Source organism: Perna viridis, chromosome 1 (assembly GCF_037379345.1).
Source record: "Perna viridis isolate PV_CMFRI_1.1 ecotype Kerala chromosome 1, ASM3737934v1, whole genome shotgun sequence".
Taxonomy (NCBI): Eukaryota; Metazoa; Mollusca; class Bivalvia; order Mytilida; family Mytilidae; genus Perna; species Perna viridis.
Genome location: NC_142445.1, coordinates 36,772,837 through 36,797,282, shown reverse-complemented (window position 1 = coordinate 36,797,282; position 24,446 = coordinate 36,772,837). Strand labels below are relative to the sequence as shown.

Sequence of the window (24,446 nt, the reverse complement as noted above, 5' to 3'; positions counted from 1 at the left end):
TTGGGAGCAAATAAAAAAAATGGGAACATTAAATTTAATTTGGATGGTTACTCAATTTTTTGTGAAAATGAAGTAAAACTCTTGGGTGTTACAATCGATTATCAACTTAAATTCAATACACATATGTCTGAAATATGTAAAAAAGCTTCAAGGCAGTTAAATGTGCTTAAAAGAATTGGCAAACATCTATCTAAATTGGGAAGGTTAACTATTTATCATTCATATATTATGCCTAATTTTAATTATTGTCCGGCCGTTTGGCACTTTTGTGGAGAGGGTAATACTAAAAAAATGGTAAAAATTCAAGAACGTGCCTTGAGGTTCATTTATGAAGACTATAACAGTAATTATAATGATCTACTATTGAAATCTGGTTTACCATCACTTAAACTTAGAAGATTAAGAACTATGGCAATGGAAACCTTCAAAATTCTTCATAATAAATCTCCTGTATATCTTAATAATATTGTGAATTTTAAAAATGTATCTTATTCTTTTAGAAAACAACATACTGTAAAAATTCCACAGATAAGAACTACCAGTTTTGGATTGCATTCACTGAGATATGCTAGAGCAGCACTTTGGAATGAGCTGCCTGATAATATCAGACAACAGTCCAACCTTAATCAGTTTAAAAGCCTGATTAACAACTGGAATGGCAGTTCCTGCAGATGTGGCTCCTGCAGGTCTCAGTGAATGCAATATGCTATATCATATACATGTATGTATGTCTTGCGTATTTCTTTTCATAGTGTTTTATTTTAGTTTGCTTTGATAGTGCATGAATTATAATTAGTTACTAGTGCCTTTATAGAGCTTCATTTTAGTTTGTTTTAATAGTGCATGAATTATAATTGGTTGCTAGTGCTTGTAATGCAGCATGCTAGTTCTGCTTTGTCTTTGCCTTGCCATATTTATGTATTTAGTATTTGTGTATGTGTGTGTATGTACTGTTACATGTATGTTGTTGATTTTACTGTTGTAATGTCGGATAAAAGCTCTACAGATCTTATGTTTTGTATGTTTATATGTACCGACTTGAAATAAAGTTTCTTAGTCTTAGTCTTAGTCTTAGTCTCAGTAGGACACGAGTCAACAATTTCATTGTGGTTTTGTTTATATTTTTCTTTGATAATTTAGGGCACCCCTTTTAATGTTCCTTTGACCTGATGCATTCTTTTGTGTGTAAATTTTGACGTTTCGTATATCTCCCCCTTTTTTATGTATTTCCAGAAAGTTTGGAGTGCCAGTTTGTCACTTTAAACAAATCACTGTCATTTTTTAAGTCTTGAATTTAGGCTAGAACATACATGTATTTTGTCATATATTTCATGATTTTGAGTTAATTGAAGTAATTTCACGATATTTCTCATTAGAAAATATGTTTCATATTTTTGCATATGTATGGTGTGCGTATATGTTCATTTTTACGTGTTGCATTTTTGACTTATTATCATCACATGTGTTATGATAGGTTCTATATTGTCATTTTATCTTTGATTTCAGCTTTTTACCGTTTTCTTGTTATTTTAAGTGAAACTCCTTTGAACATCAGCATACATCTATGTCTTCGTGCTACTTGCGTTATTGGAAGCGTAAAATAAAGGTTAACTCTAGTGCAATTTTCATTTGTCCGCCCCTTGGGAATGACGGAGGCACTACAAACATTAATATACATAAACAAACACACGTGTTTTATGTAACTTCAATCAAAAACACGTGTTCTAATTAACCTCAATCGAACACAAATCATAAATAAAACACAAAAACTCTTGTATTGGGATAACAGCTCGCATGGACAGTACAGTAAAGCTTAGAACAAAGGAAGGGAAAAAATTAGGATTATAATTGCAATTAAATTGTTTGTATACCTTAATTCTGATACACAATCTGACAATCAGAGATTTAAATCCCTAATCTCCAATATATCCGTCTTTTGCCTTCTCGCTCTTCCGACGACCGTGTTTTTCCGACACGGTATTTTTACAGTCGCTTTTTACCCTTTGACCTGAAAATGCTTTTCTATGGAAACGCAAGTCACCTGATAGCAATTCTGTTTCCCGATTGGGCAAATCCTGATAACTTAGTGACGTTCATAAAATCTGTATAGAAATTTGAAATTGCGTTCGAAGAAAACTGTATCGTAAACTGGAAATTGCGTGCCATGTGTTATTTTCTTGAAAGAAATCAAGGATTTATAAATATTTTCTATAACTCCTTAAAGAAATATAGAAACTTAGAAGTAAAATTTTAATGCGTTGGCTATCTTTTTTTAAAAGATAGTTATTGTTTAAACAGTCGGTTATCAACACCAGCAGCAGCAGCAGCGGCGTAAGCTATGAAGGCGAAACAATCTTTTATCACAACCTAAAGACTCTGTAACAGATACCAATAGCTCTCTGGCCCTAGTATATGATAACTGACTATTTTTTTTCAAAGTTTATGAGAGTTAGTAGTGCTACAATATGAAATCGATCTAAATATAAATTCACTAGAGTTTACTGGTATGATAGCTAGTTTTAAATACCGTTCTAACATAGCTACTAAACACGTAATTCGTCCAGTTTTAGCAATAATAACATCACAATCTTCCCTGTAAATGTTGGTTTTACCTTTTTCTAACTCTAATTTTATATGACTGAAATAAAATTTTACATTTGATCGTTTCAAATTCGCTACTTCAGAAAACCTCAAAAATCCTGCAAAGCTTAACAAGCACATGTATGCTATATGTAAATCACAGATCATTAAATTGGACAGTTCTGACAAGTATGGACACACCATTCAAGCTTGATACAACTCTGATTTGTTTTTAAATTAGACATTTTGACAAACAGGATAAGAATTTTACCAAAATCAAAGCGGCCCTCTACTTGCCCCCAATTCCTAAATGGCTCTAGTCTCAACCTCCAAAAACAATCTCAGCCATCCTTTGTGGGCATGAACAGCTCGTAGTACAAATTCCCTTTTACTGAAGTTATCATCCAGTCATCGGTAAAATGCTAGTTTCTGGCCGTTTTGACCTCTCCTTCCCAAAAAAATTAAGTCCTAATCTCCAAAATCAACCCAGCCTTCCTGTTGTAGTATGACATCTAGTATTAAGAGATCAATCCACTTTCCATCATCTAAGTCTTCAGAAATCATTAAGAAAATGTTTTTGGTCTCTTGTTCTTCGTAAGTTCAAGTCACAACCCCAAATTAATCGAGTCTTTTCTTTAGTAATGTGGCATCTTGTGGTACAAAATGGTCCATTTACTTTTACCCAAGTTATTGTCCAGACACCAGGACAATACTTATTGGTGGCCATTTCCCCGATTTATTAGAACATTCATTCCATTCACAGCTCCCAAAATAAATTACAGCCTTCTTGTTATGGTGTACCTTTTGGTACAATACAAAAATAATCCATTTACTGGTAGTCAAGTTATCGTCCAGTCATTCTGGTCGATATTTCCTAAACGATTCATATCTAATAGCCAAAATCAATACAATAGTGTGGAACAATGTCATGATAGACAGCCAGATGCCTTTACTGGACTTATTGTTCTATGAAATGCAGTTTTGCTCCTATTTGGCCCCTATAAATTCCAAAACAGTTGATGTCATAACGTTAACCAGAGTTACTGGAGTTATGTAAAGTAATTAATTGATTTGCCCCTAATTCCAAATTAGTTGGGACCATAGCCCCCCTAAAATCAATGCAAATCCTTTTTTTATGGCCTTGAACCTTGCAAAATTTTATAAAGATCAACCTTCTGATATTCCAGTTATCACATACAATTTTATGTATTTACAAACAACGAAGACATGGATGATTACAGTGCCATATCATTTCATGACTACTATTTGTTTGCAGTCAAAAAAAAATGTTCCACAATTTTCATTCATTTTTAGGCTAAAGCAAAAAGAATATTTGTTTTCTCCAAATTTTATTTCTAAATGTTTATATATATATATATATACCATTGCAAGTTTTAGAAACATAAGGTACATACTAAAGCATTACATTGTATAAAAATATAAAATATAAAAAATATAGTTGTAAAGGAGATATATATATATATAGTTGTAAAGGAGATATATATATTACATTAGTAGAAGATCCCGAATCTCAAGCTCATAAATGCTTTGCATAAAATATTCAGTGAAACCTGTCTATACTGAACCCAGGATAAACTGGTGACCTGTGTAAATCAGACATTTTCTGACATCTCTTCATATCAGTTTTAATACTTGTTAAACCACCAGCCTTTTCCAAACAAATCTCTCAATTCAAAACAAGGATCCAGAGACAAGCTAAAGCTTATATCTAACCTGTCTCTTAAAAAATCAACAAAAACTGATAAAAAGAGGACATTTACATGTTACATAGACCAGAGGTTATTTGCTGTTAAAATCAATAGACAGATAAAACAAAGATTGAATGCATTTTAACATCTGTTCACAGATACACCAGAGGTTGATTGCAGTTCAAAAATCAATAACCAGACAAACTAAGGTTGATAGGAGTTAAACATCCATCAACAGATATTAATCCAACAATTTAATTTAAAAAGTAACATAATATTTGAAAAACAATGATGGCCTTAAATTGTAGTCTGGACTTTTATACTAACATTTTTATCTGAGTCACAGCCGCAGGTTAAATCTGAAAAATACAGTTTAATGGGCACACATTTATGGTTGCCATGAATGATTGCAATCATAATGGGACATATGAAAAAATTATTGCCATTTAGAGTCACAAATGAACAATGATTTGGGGTGCTATTGATATGAATAAATGGCATGACCAAAAAAAAAATAAAATAAAATGAACAACAAAAAGAAACCAAAAAACTATCATTATTTTATAAACTTCCTCAAATTCTTTTAAATTGGTAAATAAAACATACAGATGATGGGAGGAGTAACATATACACTGACTTCTTTGCATTATGTGTCACTATAGAAATTGTACACTACTGTCAATTTCCAGCTATTCTCCTAGCTAAATGTCATCACCCTTTGCAATGAAATGAGATGGTGAGTCATGAGACATGTTTGTCTGAAATCATATAATATAGTCTTAAAATTACAAGAGCAGTTTTTGCATCAACATACTGTCTCCATCTCTCTCTCTCTCTCTCTGACAGTAAAGGAGAAAGTCAACTGGAAGCCTGTTTTTTTTCTTTCTCCTGCTTCTTTAAAAATTTAAATAGCATGCTGTGGTGACACTTATGTTGACCTTTGGAATTGTGGTCACTCTTAGTATGACATACAACAACAGTTTGTTCCACGAAGGATCATTTTTCTGTGATGATAAAAGTGGTTGGTGAAACTTAACCTACAATGAATCGTAACTGATGGAGGTTGCAAAGTCATTTGGTTGGATCTGACACACCAATACTGACTGAATCAGTTGGCAAGTAATACAGTGAAATCTGTCCAAACCAAATACAAGAAAAACTCAAAACCTGAGTAACCAAGTCATCTTATGAAGTCCATTAATACCAGTATAAGGAGGTAGACCTAGGGTAAGGGACACAACTCTTAAAAATCACTGAAACATTTGTATTCAGCATTTTACATCAATTTATGCAAGCATCTAACTTGCATTCATTTTATTCTGCTGTAAACAAAAGCTTGAGAGACTATGGTGAAATTGAATATAATATAAACATATTACTGATTTCACAAGTTATGTCCCTTACCCTAAATCTACCTCCTTAAATGTACTTTGAACCTGCGTAAACTGAACACATGCCTTAACTGAACGAAACCTTCAGTCTGGAAAAGGTTTGATTTAGACAGGTTTCACTGTACTTAGTCACTAGCTTTCAATAAACAGCTGTGTTAAAGCACTTGATAATTGTCCTGCAATCCTCTCTGGATTGGAAACATCATAACTTTAGAATAAGATGATAAATAAAAAGGAGCTTCTTCCCATGAATTTAAGTTAACAACAATTTTATTAGTAAAATTCACGAAAGGGATAAGGCACAAGTTTTACTGATGAAATTTTGTATGTATCTCTGTATACTATTTAATCTTTGTAGTCAAATTACTATTCAAATCATTAGAAAGTTTTTTGAGTTTTATACAAAGTATGGACAGACAGACAGACTGACAATGGCAGACCATAATACTTTTGACAAAAATAAAAAAAAAAAATAAATAAAACAAACACCATACAAATATAACTACAGATTATTTTTTTTCCCAAAAAACCTATATATAAATGTCTCAGAATGTGACAACTTTATTCGCTACATTGCCCCATTGGATCAAATTGATACAGGGAAGATATGTAAATGTATAGAAAGGTCAGAAAAATTCCCAACAATGTTAAAACTGTCAAATTTACGATGCAAATTTTTGGTCGTTCCCTCCGCGGGACTCGAACTCATACCGCTGTGACATCTATGGCAAGACCGCCTGCACAATCTCCAGCACCCTAAACCACTTGGCCAGCTAGGCTATATTATATATATATATTCAAGACTGTTGATGTCTTGAACTGAGTCACAGTCATGTATTTTTCAGCACATAAATGTCTTTAAAGTTTATACATATATACATCAAATTTACTGAGTGACTGAATACACAAAAAAAAAAATAATCTTGACCAAGTAACAAAAAATTCAAGTGCAAATATGGTGACACAGGTAAAAACCTGTAAATGAAAAGCATGAAGCAGATTCTTTCCATCATACAAATTTTGAATATTCAATAATACACAATACATAATGATAAGAATGTAAAAAACAAATATGAAAAAAAAAACAAAACAAAACAAAAAAAAAACCAAACAAACAAACCAGCAAAACAGAACAAAAAAACAAAATTAAAAATAAAACTTAAAAGAACAAACAGAAAAAAAACCCAGAAAAAACAAAATTAGCATCCTACATATATATTTATTCCAAATAATGTCTGTTGAGCATATTGTTAAATAGTTACTGCATTCTTCCAATGAAAAGATTAAAGTCACAAACATTTGTTGCTTCAAAATGGAGGTGCAATATGATCAATTACATATGGTGACTAACAATCCTAAAAAATTCAAACAAAATCCTTCGAGTGGTATAAAAGGAGTTTTAGTCCACAAAGTGTTCCTATAGTGTAGCATAAACAAATTCATAGAAGTCCATTAACTCATGTAAAACTTGTTGCTTCAAAATTACACTGAAATTTGATTAATTATAAATGGTGTCTAACAATCCTACAAAATATGAAAAAAATTTGTTGAGAGGTATCCAAGAAGTTGCGACCACAATGAGTTCCTCTAGTGTAGCATGTACAAATTCAACAAAGTCCCATAACTCCTGTAAAATATGTTGAATCAAAATGATGGCAAAATATAATCAACAGCAAATGGTGACCAACAATCCTACAAAATTTGAACAAAATCCGTCCAGCTGAATAATTTATAAAGCATTTATTACACTAAATAAAAAAACAAAGACAAAGAAAGAACAAAAAGAGTCAAAAGATGAAATACAAAAAAAAAGAGAATGAAAACCACTGAAGAGATTTAAGATTTATTAAAACCATGAAAAATGTGTATTATAAACAATTTTATTTATAAAAAATCTTCAGCACAAAAAAAAAAGACAAGGAAAGAGATCATGTTTGTAAATATCTGAACTTAATCTAGAGCTCCTATCAGAACCTGCACCGGTACACTGGAAAAACATACACACAGTCTACATTTAAGTGAAAACAAAACAAAAACAGAGAAAAAAATCATAGAGAATCCAATATAAATGTGTTTTCATGTTAAAAGTTTAAATAGTATTCTAAGAATTGAGCAAAATTTTAACAGTTTACTTTGACAGACACAAAATATAATATGAGGTCCCTTGGACCATTGGCCTATTCTGCTGGCTAAAATCATAATATGAGGTCCCTTGGACCATTGTCCTACTCTACTGGCTAAAATCATAATATGAGGTCCCTTGGACCATTGGCCTACTCAGCTGGCTAAAATCATAATATAAGGTCCCTAGGACCATTGGTCAAAATGTAACTGTAATGACCATGCTCAGCCAAAATGTAACTGAGGCAAACAAACTACAAATACTTAAACACTTGTTTTGTTTTTTTTAAGTCAAATTTTGACCATATCAACGCTTAAAAAGTTCATTACTAACATAATTTATCTAAGCCAACATAAACATGCATTGTTGTAGACAGTCTTAAAACATCAAAGCATATTTAGTATTGACCAGGACATATATTGTCTACTTAGATGCAGATAATGTTCACAGAATTTTTGGCTAACTCAACACATAAAAGCATTGACAAAGACATATTTTGACTAACTCAACCAAAAAGTATTGACAAAGCCAAATATTGGTGAAGCAAACATGTTTTTTGTTTAAATTAAAAGAAGAAAATGATAGATGCAACAAGTTTTATGGTTGTGGTAGACAAAAAGTATTTCTCATAGGCAGATAAAGCATTGATTGAGACACTTAGTGTCTATATCAGAAAAATAACAACTGAATCATCATATCAGTTACCATTTTGTCTAGTAGTGCTGGATAGCTGACTCAAAATGTTAAATCATATAAAAAATCTCATATTTTCAAATAATCAGAATTAACTTCACCATTAGGAATGTCACAAGTGGCTTGATCAAGAGATGATTTTAAAAAAATGTCAAGAGTTTCATTTGGGACCAGTTGGCTGCTATCATCAGTACTTAAATCCAAAATAATATCTTGTTCAGGTGGTTCAGGAAAGACTTCTTTCACTGTAAATGAGACTGACTGAATATTATGTAATTTTTTTGCAGAAGAGTTTTTAGCACTTGGTATGGGTAGCGCACAATAGCTTTGCACACTATCAGAATTTGAATTTTCTCTATTCGAAATTAAAGAATTATTTTTCAAACAGCTGTTTACAGAAACTTCCAGACTTTTGGTGTTTTTATCATTTAAATTTGGAGATGTTATAGGCAGATCCTCAAAATGCAAACATTTCATTCCTTCAGTGTGATATGTTAAGTGTAATTTCTGGTTATTTGGAAGTTTCATGTCAAGATCATGAGATATTTCTTCATTTCTTTGCCATTTATCTTCCAAATGAACATCAGACTCCAAATAATCTTTGTTGACAGTAAAAATTGATAATTTTTTTTCAGAATAACCACTATTATGCAGAGAAAGGCTAGAATGTGAATTTTCCAAAATTCTTGCCATATTTGTCCTCTGTTGAGCAGTATAAGTGCCTATTCCTGAACTACTATAACTTTCTCTAGGAAGGATGGCATTAGGTACATAATCACTAGAAGAAATTAAAACTTTAAGTTCTTGAGATGCAACTGGCAGTTCATCCAAATTTTGCTCTTTAAAAAGACTTTTTCTATCCTGTGACCCATAACCAGAATTAATCGACAAAATAGAAGCAGCCTGCCGAGACATATTTGTAAGGTCACTTTGAGCCATATATCCATTATCATTCATTTTAATGGGACTGTTGGACGTGCATTCTTCACAACTGGCAGACTCAATATCTTCCTCTTTTTGAAGGTCAATATCATTGACACTGTGTGAACTTGTAGTTTCAGACTGTAAATTGTCATTGTGAAGATCACTCAGGTGACTATGACTTTCAGCTGGTATTTCTAATGAAGGCAATAGGCTCAGCAGTTCTTCACAACTCTCTAATATGTCAAGGGATTTAGACAGGTCTGCATCTGGATAAACTTGATCTGCAAAAGATATTGAGTAGTATTGACTTGTGAAAGTAACGTTTTTGTATGTTGGTAATTTTCATTATATTCACTACTACAAATATTTTCAAAAACAACCCCATGTGGAAATCTCGTCATTTTTGTTTTGTTTTGTTTGTTTATAACAATAAGATGCCTATTTTTCATACACAAAATATTTGACCTGATATCATACAATATTTTGACCCCCACAAAATATTGACCCAGGAGTTAAAATTTCACAGCTATAATTTGTCCCCCTATGATAATGTAAACCCCCGCTTCATGATACTTTATCCCAGGGTCCATATTTTAAAGTCCAAAAGGGGTTCAGTTAACAGACATTACACTACACTAAAAAAATATATTTCACCTTGTTCAGCCTTGCTCAAGTAACTAGGCATTAAATGTCCTAATTCATTGACTTTTTTGTAACCATCATCAATTTTACAATCTGCTTTGATTTGTGTCAGTTGATCAGATTTGGAATGGACTCTTGACAAGTTGTTATTGTCTTCAGATTCCTGGAAAAGATGCAATTGTGCAAACTGCAATAATCTTTTTATACTGCAATTGACAGTAAACAACACTTTGGCTCTACCTACTTTCCTACCTTTGCATGAACTACCTTGTTCATAGTGTCACTATTTGGCAGGCATTTCACATCGATTCTTAGCCGCATCTGTATATTGTTTATATTTCGAGTGAATACAGTTTTTCTATGCATTGGCAGGAAAATACAGATTTTCTATCAGTAATGAGTGGTTTTAGCATATCTTCACTCAAGATTGTAATATTAAGATTTCCATCATGTGTGCTTTAGCAAACCTGTTAAGTACTTCTCCATCTAATAATCAGGCAAAATGTGTATACGGTGTGACACAAGGGAGAAAAACACAGAGATTTTATTGCATTATCCAAATTTATACCCGATAACCTCCAGAAATAACCATCAAAGTGTTTGTAAAATTTGCCTTTTTAAGATAGGGATAGGTCAAATTTAGTTGAAATGCACTGTGGAAAAATGGTAATAAAATTTTCCTGCACTTCCTCCTTATATAAGCATTCAAAAAATATCTACGTCACAGATGCTTCATGATAACTTCAAATAGCTTTTCAGTTGTTTTCTAGATGTATTGAATATATTTGCGACAAAAAAAAACAAATTGATGAATATGATGTGCCACCCATTGCCTGATTCTTACACATAATGGAACTTAAAATCTAATTTTTTACACCATACAGAAATGAGAAATTGTTTCAATCAAGAGTTAGCTGAATAACCCAAACACAGGTCTCATAAGCCTGTCCATAATCAGGAAACTTTGGTCATCAATGTATCTTTGTGCATTTTCATTTATGTTACTTTTTCAATTTGATTTTGAGAAATAGTCATGTTCTATTACAATGGATTTATTGTTGCCAGGACCGAGCTTACTTAAAGGTTGGTTTATATTAGTTGAATATCTTATGGTGACCTCTGAAGGTGTATACTGTTTCAGATTTATATTATATGCTGGTAAAATTGCTGCGATTCAAATATATTGGTCTTTCTTCCATTTAGATACTAAGTCATCTACAGTCATTTGCAAAAGTAATAGAGGACCACCTTCTCATATATGTAAACTACTGGTATATAACTTTAATTCGCTGAAGAACAACAAAACTGCTGGAATTGACTCCATCAGTGCAGAATTACTAAAAGCTGATATCAACACCTCAAGCAGAATACTTCACAACCTATTTACAAACATCTGGAAAAATGAACACATACCACCTGACTGGTGGAAAGAGGTCTTATTTTCAAAATCGCAAAAACTGTGACAACTGGAGAGGAGTAACATTACTGTCAGATCCAATTAAGTATTTTGTAAGATCATTCTTGCCAGAATAGATGATGCAGTAGACAAGAAGCTAAGAGAAGAACAAGCTGGCTTTAGGAAAGGACGTGGATGCATAGACCAAAAATTCACACTCTGTAACATCATAGAGCAATGCATAGAATGGAATATGCCTCTTTTCATCAACTTTATCGATTTTCGGAGGGCATTTGATAACGTCCACAGAGAGACCTTGTGGAAAATTCTAGGAACGTATGGAATTCCATCAAAGATTACTTGATTAAACTTTTCTACACCAACTTTGAATGTAGTGTCATCCTGGGAAATGCCATCTCTCAACCATTCAATGTAAGACCGGTGTAAGACAAGGCTGCATATTGTCACCTATACTGTTCCTAATGACCATAGACTGGATCCAACGGAAAACCACAAGAACAAGTCATGGGATACAATGGACAATGTTTAGCAAACTCGACGATCTGGATTTTGCAGATGACCTTGCAGAAATATCAACATCAAGACAACACTTGCAAGAGAAAACAAATTCTTTGAATAACTATGCAGAAGAGGCTGGCCTAAATATAAACACCACCAAGTGATGGCCATCAACAAGACACTTACCAACCCAATCACTATGAACAAAAAGCCAGTAGAAACAGTTTAAGACTTCACATATTTAGGCAGCATAATAAGCTCTGACAACGGCACAAAGATAGACATCCAGGCAAGATTATCGAAAGCTCAAACTGCCTTCGCCAGATTAAAACCTGTATGGAATTCAAAGGTATATAGCAAGAGAACAAAAATACGCATATACAACAGTAATGTCAAGCCAGTGCTGTTGTATGCGTCAGAATATTGGCGCATCATTCAGAGGGACTTGCAGAAATTGGAAGTTTTCCAAAACCAATGCCTAAGAAGAATCCAAGGTATATTTTGGCCAGAGAAGATAACAAATGAAGACCTCTTAAGAATGTGTAAATGCCATTCCATTGCAACACACCTAAAAAAGAGACGCTTCAGATGGCTAGGCCACGCGTTCAGAAAGCCAAATGACCACCTGCCAAAAATTGCCCTACGATGGACACCACCTGGGAAGAGGAAACCGGGCAGACCTCGCACCATCTGCAGGAGAACAGTGCTAGCAGAGCTAGAAGAACTTGGTTACAGCCTTGGCGAAGCTCAACACCTGGCCCAGGACAGAGACAAATGGCAGGATCTTGTTATGGCCTTATGTCCCACTGGAGATGAAGAGGATAGATGAGATGAGATATGAATTTAATTCATGATCTTTGAACTGCTGAGGGTCTAGTTTCAGTCCCACAGGAAGTGACCTGATGTGAAAAACATATGGTGCAAAATGGGAAGCCAACGTATGGGTCCACAGTTGTTCAAAATCTACCAGGACCTAGAACGAAACTAAATTTAAGTGGTTTATCTAGCAATAAGACCTCTCTAGCTTAAAATGTCATTGTGATACAGGTTAGAACCTTCCTCATATTACAAATACAAACAGAGATAGAACTCAAAATTACACCAAGGTGACATTTTGTCATCATTACATAAGATTTATGGCCGTCATCATAAACTTATGGATTGTTACGGTGTATCCATCTGCACCAGTTTGTTCAACGTATCATAGTTTTCCTTTCTTATTATGTCTTTTGACTTTTTATGAGCAGTTTGGCAGGTGTTTCTAGAAAGGCAGAGGACACTTACTGTACCGGTGCACTTGGTCCATGCTCCCAGTTTTAGGTGGATTTCGAGTTGCTCATTTGCTTTTGTTGCTTTGTATGTATTATTTTGGTCATTCTACTGTACATTCTTTGTATGTTTTCCATGTCTGGTCTTTGTCCCTGGATTACATTCTTCAGATTTCGGCTAAAATCTTGGTTCTCTTGATTACTTTTTATAATACTGTAAGGCTGGTTATATTTGTGAGTGTAAAACTTTATTGATTTTGAGGCAAAAAGGTACATGAACTATTGTGGTGTTTCTAATTTTGGCAATTGCTTAGTGTTCCACATATTATTAAAGCCCAGAATTAACATAAAGTTGCATAATGCATACCCCACTCGTATAGAAAATTGATAATTGATATATTGCATAAATTTCTTATAACATATGCCCCACCTATATGAAGCCACACACCAAATTTGAAATCAATCCATCCATTGGAAGTTGAGATAATTGGGGCAAAAATTAGGATGGACAGACGAACAAGGTGATTCCAATATACCAACCATTTGTTGAATTTGTGCTTTCAGCCAGACCACTAAAATAAGCCAAAATTAGCACACCAAAGAAATTATCCACTATATAGTAACTATATAGTAACTGGTTGTTACTTACCACAGCAAAATTGTCTACACCAAAGCTTGGGTTCTGAAAAAAAAAACAAAATTAAAACAAATTGCAGAAAAGTAAAATATAAGGTTATAGAAACGCTTAATACTTGTTGTAAAATTGCTAAAATTATAAATTAACAAAAGACTTTATTTAAGCTATAGATTGTTAACTTTTTGCCAAAATTTTCCAACAAAAGTGAATTGTTTCAACCCTCAGAACCCTCTGGACCCATCACTGAATATTTCCCTGTTCACTGGATTAAACCCGATATGCACTTATAGGAACTCCTCCTTGTGGTAGAATGTTGAATGTACAATGAACTTGTTTAGGTAATTACCAGCTATTGAGTTGTTTTTCTAAATAGTGTACCTAGTACATGTATGTGTGTATGGGAAGGGATTAGACTTGCTGTCATGCTAGCAAGCTACCTTATATATTTTTTCTATAGATTTATCTTTATTTTTTCAAAGAAGATCTTGTGGAACACTCTACCTTAAAGAGGTAAAAAAAAAAAAAAATCTTAAATCATAAAACTACATGTAGCTGTAAGTAATGGGGCTATAGCATTGTGACAAATTTTTCACTTTCAACTTTTTGTGAATTGACCACGGTTTCAATAAAAAACAATAATTGAAAAGCTCACTTTATGATTGGTTGGTTTGATTTCTATATTGTCAATGTTGACATCTGGAAACAAACAATCTTTAATCCTTTTACCCCATCCATACCTTAAAAAGAGAAAATTAATGACTTAACAAAGTAAACTTTGGAAATGTATTTGTGGACAAAGATGTACATTGGATGACAAAAAAAAGACCTTTTGTTCAAGGTGAGCAAAAAAAAAAAAAAAGACACACACAAAAGAATAAGGTCCAGATGAGACATAATCTGACACAAAAAAAAAAGAATATGGTCCAGGTGAGACAAAACCTGACACAAAAAGGAATAAGGTCCAGGTGAGACAAAACTGAACACAAAAAAGAATATGATTCAGGAGAGAAAAAAATCATGCACAAAAAAGAACATGATTCAGGAGAGAAAAAAAAACACACTATAAAAAGAATATGATTCAATACGATAATAAAACAATGTCCCAAAGTATGATTTGTACCAGTGGTAATTCCTCGGTTTTTCTGTGATAAAGGATAAGCATATTTATTTAAAAAATTTTGCTACTTCAATAACAAGTCTTACAGTTACAGTTACAGTTACAGTTACAGTTATCAACAAATACAATTAGAATAGTTGTTTTTATTTTATACTGCTGAATAAATGTACATGTGTTTTCTGTAGTCTGAGGATACGATCAGATAAAAAAATCCCAAATCTAGATGTGATTTCATACATACTCTTTGGGTTATGAAGGGAGTTACTGACTATGGTGAAGGGAGTTACTGAACCAGTCAATGGTATAGTCAAGGCCAAATCCAAGCTCTGAAACAGTTTCTGACATTCAAAATTCACTCTAGACACTGCAGCCAGCCCTCTCAGAAATGAAAGAGTCTTCCAAAGTTGTGAAAAAGTGAATAAATCTATGTGACGTTATTCGATTGTCATGCAATGTTTTATTTGAAAATGTCAGAATATCTAAAGGCCTGTTGGTAGCAGTAGTAAGTGACAGAACGGACGTCTGCCGCTGCATGGAGCTTAGGCCAAATCATTGTGGAAGCCTTCCATAATACATTAAAGGAAGAGGGATTTATTTTGGTTGGTTTATAAGTATGTTGAAGCCTTTGCTTCTTGAAATACATTGTAGCTACACCACTGCAAGTACTTTTCTGTTCTCTAACAGGTAACTCAAAGAGACCCCCTATCCCAAGCCCATAGCTAGGGGGTTGAGGGAATAGTGATGAACCTCCCCATTTTTATCAAAAAAGTTTTATAACACTTAACAAGAGGTTGCATGCTACGTCATACAAAGAATACCCCCACTCAAACTATGAAAGGGAGACAGGAGCTGATTGGTAAACAGGAAGCAGATGAGTGAGGAACCTGAAAAAAAGACACATGGTACAAGTCACCATGTAAAAGCAATACACTAAATATCTAAGCATTCCTGAGAAATCTTTTTATTAAAATTTCCATTATGTACCTCCTGAAAAATTACAAAGTTGATCTGTAAAAAAGGCAGATGAGCAAGAAACCAGAAAAGGGATACACAGAACAAGTCATCATGCCAAAGCAATATATCCAATATATATGCATTCCCTCCAAAAAAAGCTAAGAAATCTGTTTTGAAAAGTGTAACGGACAGACAGATGGATAGGGTAATTCCAATATAGCTCCCAATCTAATGAGTAAAAATATAATAAAATGCTTCATAGGGCCCAGCTTAATACAATAGCAGTGGTTGAACCCTGAACAGTTTGGGCAAGTATGGACCTACCATTTAAGCTTGATACAGCTCTGAATATTGCAATTAAATATTTGACACAGGAAATGAATTGATGATACCATTTAACATTTTTGCAGCAGTATAAAAAATAGCTTAAACTTGATTAAGCACTTGAGCACTATTCAAGATGGGAAATTTTGTCCAAATAACTCCCCTTTCCCATTTCCCCTTTAAAAAAATTACTAGTTTCAGGCCTGTATCCTCCATTTAATTTTTGAATATGGAAAAAATCTTAAAATTACCTGTATGATAAGCACAAGAGTAAAATGGCAATCATTATAATGACAAACACAGGTATTAACAATGACATCAAAAGAGTACCAGAGTCACCATCTGAAAATAAAAGGGATCATTGTTACACATCAATTTTGCAGCATGTTTCTATAAAATTAAATAAATTACTGCAATGGGTTTTGATATTCAGTATTAAATTAAAGAAAATATTGTTTTCTTAATTCCCCCCCCCCCCCAATTTTGTAGTTTTCATGTTTCAGTCAAATTACAAATTTTAATTCCCAGCAAGATATAAAATTTTTATTTACTTACAGTATTCAAGAGTAATCAAGGGAACCAAGGTTATAGCAGTAATCAAAAGAATGTAATCCAGGGACAAAGACCAGACATGGAAAACAGACACAACAAAGAACATAAAGTAACTAAAATCATACATACAAAGTAACAAAAGCAAATGAGCAACTCAGACTCCACTAAAAACTGGGAGCATGGACCTGGTGCACCGGTAGGGTAAGGGTCCTCTGCTTTTCTAGAAACACCCACTGAGTTGCTCATAAAAAGTCAAGTACGGGGTAGTCGAAAGAGGAAAGGAAAACTATGACACGTTGAACAAATCAGTTTTCACAGCGCAGATGGATACACTGTAACAATCCACGAGTTCATGATGATGACCATAAAACGTCTGTAGTGATGACTTTAATCTTCTAACAACATAACCCTGTATCAAAAGCCTAATTGTTAGAATTCTAGCACGATACAAAAAGTCAAGAATTCAATAAATTATAATGTTCTGACAATATGATATACAACAGTTAGAAGTGATTTCACTGTAAGTATAGCAAGTAAAATAATTCACTTCAAGGAATATAGTTAGTCTTCTCTTGATAACTTTTTATGGTAGATAATTAAACAATTAATAAGGAGATTTAAACTTTCTATTATTTTTTATAGGAAGGTTAATCTAATTCAAATAGAAAATTTAAATGTCTTGGTCAATTGTTCTGTTAACTATTTGGAAGTTCATCAGGTGAGGGCCATTTAATCAAAAGAAAACCAACTCTATTCCATGAAGTTCATTATATTACTGGCTGTAACATAAAAAAATAAAGCATTCAAAATAAAAATAAGAATCGAATACAGTGGGGTATTATGACCTTCCCTTGCACCCACCTATAGTTCCATTACTTGTTAACTTATAACCTACCAAAATAAATCTCTTCGAAATTACAACTACATTCCGTGATTATTTTACTATCCATTACATATCAAAGTATCTGCACTTCATATAGATGTTATTCAAACACAATTCAAAATAAATTTATTCTAAACAATCAAAAATATAAGACGAGGGTAAAACTTTGCCTCATTGGTAGGAAGTGCTCATATATGCAATTATAAGATCTTAAAAACATTTTGACTGCTTTGTACAATAATAGATGGTTTACATGAGGCTGTGAAAAACAAAATTAGCTAAAAAAAAAATACAACATACAATTGTATACATCTGAAATATGAATTAAAAACAAAATATAGCATTCAAAAGTGATAAGTAATTGATGAACAACCCACTTGACCCTCTAGACAATGATCCTTGAATTGACAAGACACACACAGATAACTGAACTTCCACATGTATCATATATGCAGAAAACTTGTATACAAAACATATGATAAAATGATAAAAAAGAAAAAGAAGCTGCATGATTTTACAGCCAGTACTAAAGTTTACTTTATTTGAGCTGGTCTTCTGGGAATTGAATTATCTGATGAACTTAGGTAGATATCTTACAATTAAACTTAAATTATATCACCTACAAAATGACAGAAAGTTTAAAAATCTTCTTGTTAATTGTCCATTTAACTACCTAAGGAAGGACATTTAATCAAGGGAAGACCAACTCTTATCTCTTCAGGTTAACTACCTAAGGAAGGACATTTAATCAAGGGAAGACCAACTCTTATCTCTTTAGGTTAACTAAGGAAGGACATTTAATCAAGGGAAGACCAACTCTTATCTCTTTAGGTTAACTAAGGAAGGACATTTGATCAAGGGAAGACCAACTCTTATCTCTTTAGGTTAACTAAGGAAGGACATTTAATCAAGGGAAGACCAACTCTTATCTCTTTAGGTTAACTAAGGAAGGACATTTAATCAAGGGAAGACCAACTCTTATCTCTTCAGGTTAAATACCAAAGGAAGGTTGTTTAATCAAGGGAAGACCAACTCTTATCTCTTCAGGTTAAATACCAAAGGAAGGTTGTTTAATCAAGGGAAGACCAACTCTTATCTCTATAGGTTAACTACCTAAGGAAGGACATTTAATCAAGGGAAGACCAACTCTTATCTCTTTAGGTTAACTAAGGAAGGATATTTGATCAAGGGAAGACCAACTCTTATCTCTTTAGGTTAACTAAGGAAGGATATTCAATCAAGGGAAGACCAACTCTTATCTCTATAGGTTAACTACCCAAGGAAGGATATTTAATCAAGGGAAGACCAACTCTTATCTCTTTAGGTTAAATACCAAAGGAAGGATATTTAATCAAGGGAAGACCAACTCTTATCTCTATAGGTTAACTACCTAAGGAAGGACATTTAATCAATGGAAGACCAACTCTTATCTCTTTAGGTTAACTAAGGAAGGATATTTGATCAAGGGAAGACCAACTCTTATCTCTTTAGGTTAACTAAGGAAGGATATTCAATCAAGGGAAGTCCAACTCTTATCTCTTTAGGTTAAATACCAAAGGAAGGTTGTTTAATCAAGGGAAGACCAACTCTTATCTCTTTAGGTTAAATACCAAAAGGAAGGATATTTAATCAAGGGAAGACCAACTCTTATCTCTATAGGTTAACTACCCAAGGAAGGATATTTAATCAAGGGAAGACCAACTCCTATCTCTTTAGGTTAACTACCTAAGGAAGGATATTTAATTAGGGGAAGACCAACTCTTATCGCTTAGTTAACTACCTAAGGAAGAATATTTCATTACGGGAAGACCAACTCCTATCACTTTAGTTAACTACCTAAGGAAGGATATTTAATTACGGGAAGACCAACTCTATTTTCATATGACAACTCTATCTCTTCAGGTTAACTATGTTACTGGCTGTAAGTTAAGAATAAGCTTTGGGTTCACTTCAAACTATCATCATATTATGGTTGAATAGCACTATAAACATAATAATTCTCATGGCTGCTATGTTTGTGGATTCTGATATTTAAACATATTCTTTGCGTACCAATTTTTCTTGTTAAAAAAAAAACAACAAATTTAAAATCAAAGGAAGGTCAAATAGGCAGGTGTTAAGTAGCTGTCTTTGTAAGAATCATGCAAAATCTGAAAAATGTGATACACCTCAAAAAAGGCTACATATTTTAATTTTTGTAATTAAGTTGTTTTATGGGTCTTTACTATGAAATGTGTAATTATTCATTGAAAACCCAGTAGACTGTATTGTATTTGAGCAGCATTTATGCAGTTATCTCCCTTAATTTTGAAATCTACAATGCATTCTATATAATTTTTATCTCCTAAGAGCACGATATGAAAAACCACATGTTAATTTCTGTTAACTATGACATTTCAAACAAAATATCAAAAATAAAAATATGTAGGCTTTTTACCCATGAATCACATTTTGCATGATCTTTAGATGGAGTGCTACTTAATTTGTTATATAAATCGATAGAAGAGGCAACATGGCAAATGTTATTTAATCTAAAGATAAGTCAAACTGACAGATGAGAATTTGTAATATAATCCAACGGTTAGTCACATCAACTGGCGTGACTCTTCTATAACCCAATTTAAGTCAATTTGACTGGTGTGACTCATCTATAACCCAAAGGTAAGTCAAATTGACTGATGTGACTCATCTATAACCCAAAGGTAAGTCAATTTGACAGGTGTGACTCATCTATAATCCAAAGGTAAGTCAAATTGACTGATGTGACTCATCTATAATCCAAAGGTAAGTCAATTTGACTGGTGTGAATTTGTTATGTAATTCAAAGGTATTTTCAATGCTAATTTCAGGTGTGAATTTTAGTAACATATTTAAGTCTTTAAATGCGGCAGAAATTGTTAGGCAGAAAATACTTACTCATTGGAATCCCTGCTGTTGTCACATTGTAGCGTACTGCCACTGAACTTTGCACACCAGCAGACGTCACAGCGAAAGCCCAAATTGTATATGTTGTAGCTGAGTGAAGGTCAGTAATTTTGTAAGTCAAATAAATGGAATTGACCTCAGAATATATTACCTCTGTTAAAATTTTTCCTGTTTTTTTAAATAAAAAGTACATGAAGGTCAATTAAGAAAATTACATCTGTGAAAAAAATATTCCTGTTGGCTAAATTTAAAATAAAATAATGATAATTAATGTGCTCAAATGTAGCACAGGAAAGAATGATTTACTTGCAAGTGTTTTGAAGTACAATCTATCTTAATCATGGGAATCATAAGCTTTTAATGAAAGTAATACATGCATAAGTTTAAGTGTAAAAGTACATTGAAGACTGTCTAAGAAACACCTATTGGACTGAGGGATTTGTGTGGTCAAGGCAAATACATTTATTTGGTTTGCACAGTTCCAAAACACATTTCGAAACTAAAATAAAGCAATTTCTGAAGTTGTCTGGTTTCTGGTTCAACATTGGTTTGGTTTTGTCGGGTTTCACAGTATTCATAGAAAACTCTTTATGCAACACCATACCTTGTTAATTAAAAAGTTTTTTTTAGACTTTGTGATGTGTTTTTTTCCCATTTATATTTCTGTCTTTTCAAAGAAATTTTGAAAATATTTTGAATACTTATCTTATGCAGAAGAATAAATTATTGATCTTACTCTATGGCCAAGAAACAAATTTTTAAATCAGAGATGAGTATAAGATAAATTCAATCAACTTGTTTAACAAATTCTATCTGTGAATGAAGTCTCACATGGGTCAAATTTAGTCAATCAAAACATTTTGTAGATCACAAGATAAATATAAAAATAAATCAAGCATTATTACTTACCTTTTTTACAAGAATTATCATCTTCAACAGGACACCAAGACAAATTATACAGCTTTATGAAGGGAGACAATTCTCCACAATTTGGTCTACTCCAAACCAGAGTTATAGAACTTTGGTCTTTGCTTTGTACTTGTATACTATCAGGTATACTTGGAACTAAAAGTATAAAATAACAGCAGGGATTGCGTTTTGTTTTCAATTTCTTTTTTATCTGGAATTTCGTCCTTAGAAAGCATTCAAATCGAAAGGCTGATTTTTATCTAGTTTGCTACTTCCAGCAACAACAATATGATGCATACTAGTAGTTATCAGAATTTCATACTTCTTCATATTACCCAAATATCATAATGTAGAGATATATAGGTAAGCATCATATTTTCATCATCATGCTAAGTAGTAGTCATTATAAAAATCAGACAGGAGGTGATTCAATCATGTCAAAAACCCACCAAACTCATTTTTATTTCTTGTTCAGGGACAGTTATACTGATCACATAACCACTCATATTTGTCATTTGGTTGTAGCATTTTTAAGATAAAAATTATACAGATAGTGCATGAAATTGGTACTTTGCAAGAGTTATTGTTCTTGATTTGATTTAATTTGGTTGAATTTAGTAGGACATAAATGTATAGTTTTCTCAAAAATATTGTTTAGCAGAAATATGTAGACAAAAACTGCATCTTTGTAAGGTGGTTTTTTTCTATTCCATGAATCACTACTACTGTAGGCAGTGTCTGAATTTCATCTAAATTGGTACTTAACACATAGGAGGTAAAAATTTACCAGTAGTCTTGTATAAAGTATATGTAGTCTTTAGTAAGTATCACCACATAATTAGCTTATATTAGCCATAGCCTTAATTCATCTGATGTCTGAACTGGGTCATCATGCACCACAGGAAAAGACATTAAAAGTTACAGAGGTAATTTCATTTTTATTTGCAAGAGTGTGTCTCTGAGAGGTCATGTTCTAATGATGTTAGAATGTTAGAAATTCAAGAGTTAGTCTTATGAAATACTTTAAAATATACACTACCAAATTAATAATTAAATGGATTGCTAATTAGAAAAGGAGTGTGTCTCATCCATTTATAAACTTAAGACTTTGAGTTAGTCCCAGTCATAAGAAGGATATTGATTGAAAAAATATTAACTGAATGTATGAACATATACTGTTGTAGCATAGTGAATAAATTTTGTTAATCTGTGTGTCAGATTTCACTTTGCCACAAACAACTACTTTCTATGCATTTGAATGAAAGTTTTGGAGTTTCTCATGAATACACAGGGTTAATGTCATAAGACTTACAAGTCCTACATCAAAAACCATCAATTTGTTAATTAGCCTATGTCACATATTAGATATTTCCATCACAGGCACTTGGGGCATCAATATGGTTCTGACCCCCTATTTTCCCCTTGACAACCATTATATCTGTCTATTCATTAATCTGATTAAATTTGTATTTTTCCAGTTCTGGGTCTATTCATTGAAAAGATTAAAGAGAAAATGCATTTTACCCAATTGTTAACCTTACATTTTGAAATGCCTGTACCAAGTAAGGACCATTGGGGTGGTTTCCTACTTTCCAGTTTTTACCATGATATTGCCATTTGTTATACAGACTTTCCTATAAGACTATTCCTTTTGACTACTGCCTAGATTTTAATAGTTGGATAATTTTGTTAATACCCTTCACTTCTCTTCTAAAGGAGAGATTAGTGTGATTAATGAATTTTTAATATGTTACAGAAGTGGAAATCTCATTCTTTTCTTAAAACATTTTTTAGAAGCAAGCGAAGAACAATTTTTCCTGATAAAAAATGTATGTGGAACTGAAACAAAGAAAGTCAAAAAAAATGTCAAAAGAATAGTCAATAAAGTCATCCAGAGCAAAATTGCAACTGAGAAGAAAATGTTCTGCATAGCGCTGCATGATAGGACTACAAAGGCCTAATCCTGAACAGTTGGGGCAAGTATGTGAACTAAATTCAAGCTTTTTTATGTAAAATCTTACCTTATTATTTCATATTTTATTATTTTTAGTCCACAATGAGGTTCAAAGGGTCTTTAATTAAACCAGGTTTGATTTCATCAAAATGTGAGTTCTTGGGGTCCTGTTTTTTTTTTCTTCAAATTTTAAAATTTTGACCATAATAAATAAAGAATCAGTTTAAGTTGAAATCATATGAAGCTTAAAATGTCTTACAAATTCACAAATCAAATCTTTTTTTTTACATATTTGATTAGATTTGAACTCACTTTTCTCTCTTATGTAATAACAGCTCTGCCATTTGAACCCAGAACTTGCTTCTGGTGTTTCCATGGAAACAGCAAACATATATTCTTGGACTAAATCTTTTACAACATGGGATGATTCTGTTCTGGAAACTCTTTCCCAGTTAATATTGTTCTGAAAAATTCGAATCAAACTGTTATCTTGATATGTAAAAAAATCTTTTTTTTCCTTCTCTTCAAGCATGTTACATAGTTCAAAGTTGCTGAATGTGTGCTCTGGATGGTTGAATAGGGTATCCCTGGCATCCTACATTCTTGGGGTCCTCAGGCCTCAATACAAAAAACCTAATGGCAAATCATAGCGGTGAACCGTGTGGAGAAAAATGCAATGTTTTTTTTTGCATGTGAAAGAAACCTGCTGTGTTATTCAACAGCAGTAGGAGACTTGGCTTCGCTACAAGAGGCTAAATTGCCTAACCCTACTAATGCATCTTTCCTTATTTCCAGTGTCAACCTAATAATCCTAGTCTCCCATCTGTTTTTTTTTTTTCATCATTATTTTATATTCATTTTACCATCAATTTCATGTACATTGCCTAGATAAAGCTAGGATACTGATGCTTGGGCATTAAACACCAATCAATCCACAATTCCAATAC

General features: G+C 32.9%; 1 protein-coding gene across 2 annotated transcripts in view; it reads right to left on the bottom strand.

The window, feature by feature from the left end:
- Nucleotides 1-3,927: 3,927 nt before the first annotated feature.
- LOC148628584 (uncharacterized) overlaps nt 3,928-24,446 on the bottom strand; it is a 76,636-nt gene continuing 56,117 nt past the window's right edge. For both annotated transcript variants that reach the window (XM_088590510.1, XM_088590511.1), the window contains exons 11-18: nt 23,812-23,962; nt 21,546-21,701; nt 20,628-20,804; nt 16,528-16,618; nt 14,534-14,618; nt 13,894-13,926; nt 10,074-10,224; nt 3,928-9,700 (exon numbers count right to left, since the gene is read on the bottom strand). In XM_088590510.1, coding sequence (XP_088446636.1) covers nt 8,565-9,700; nt 10,074-10,224; nt 13,894-13,926; nt 14,534-14,618; nt 16,528-16,618; nt 20,628-20,804; nt 21,546-21,701; nt 23,812-23,962 — 1,980 coding nt within the window. In that variant the 3' untranslated portion in view covers nt 3,928-8,564. The remainder of the gene's footprint in view (nt 9,701-10,073; nt 10,225-13,893; nt 13,927-14,533; nt 14,619-16,527; nt 16,619-20,627; nt 20,805-21,545; nt 21,702-23,811; nt 23,963-24,446) is intronic.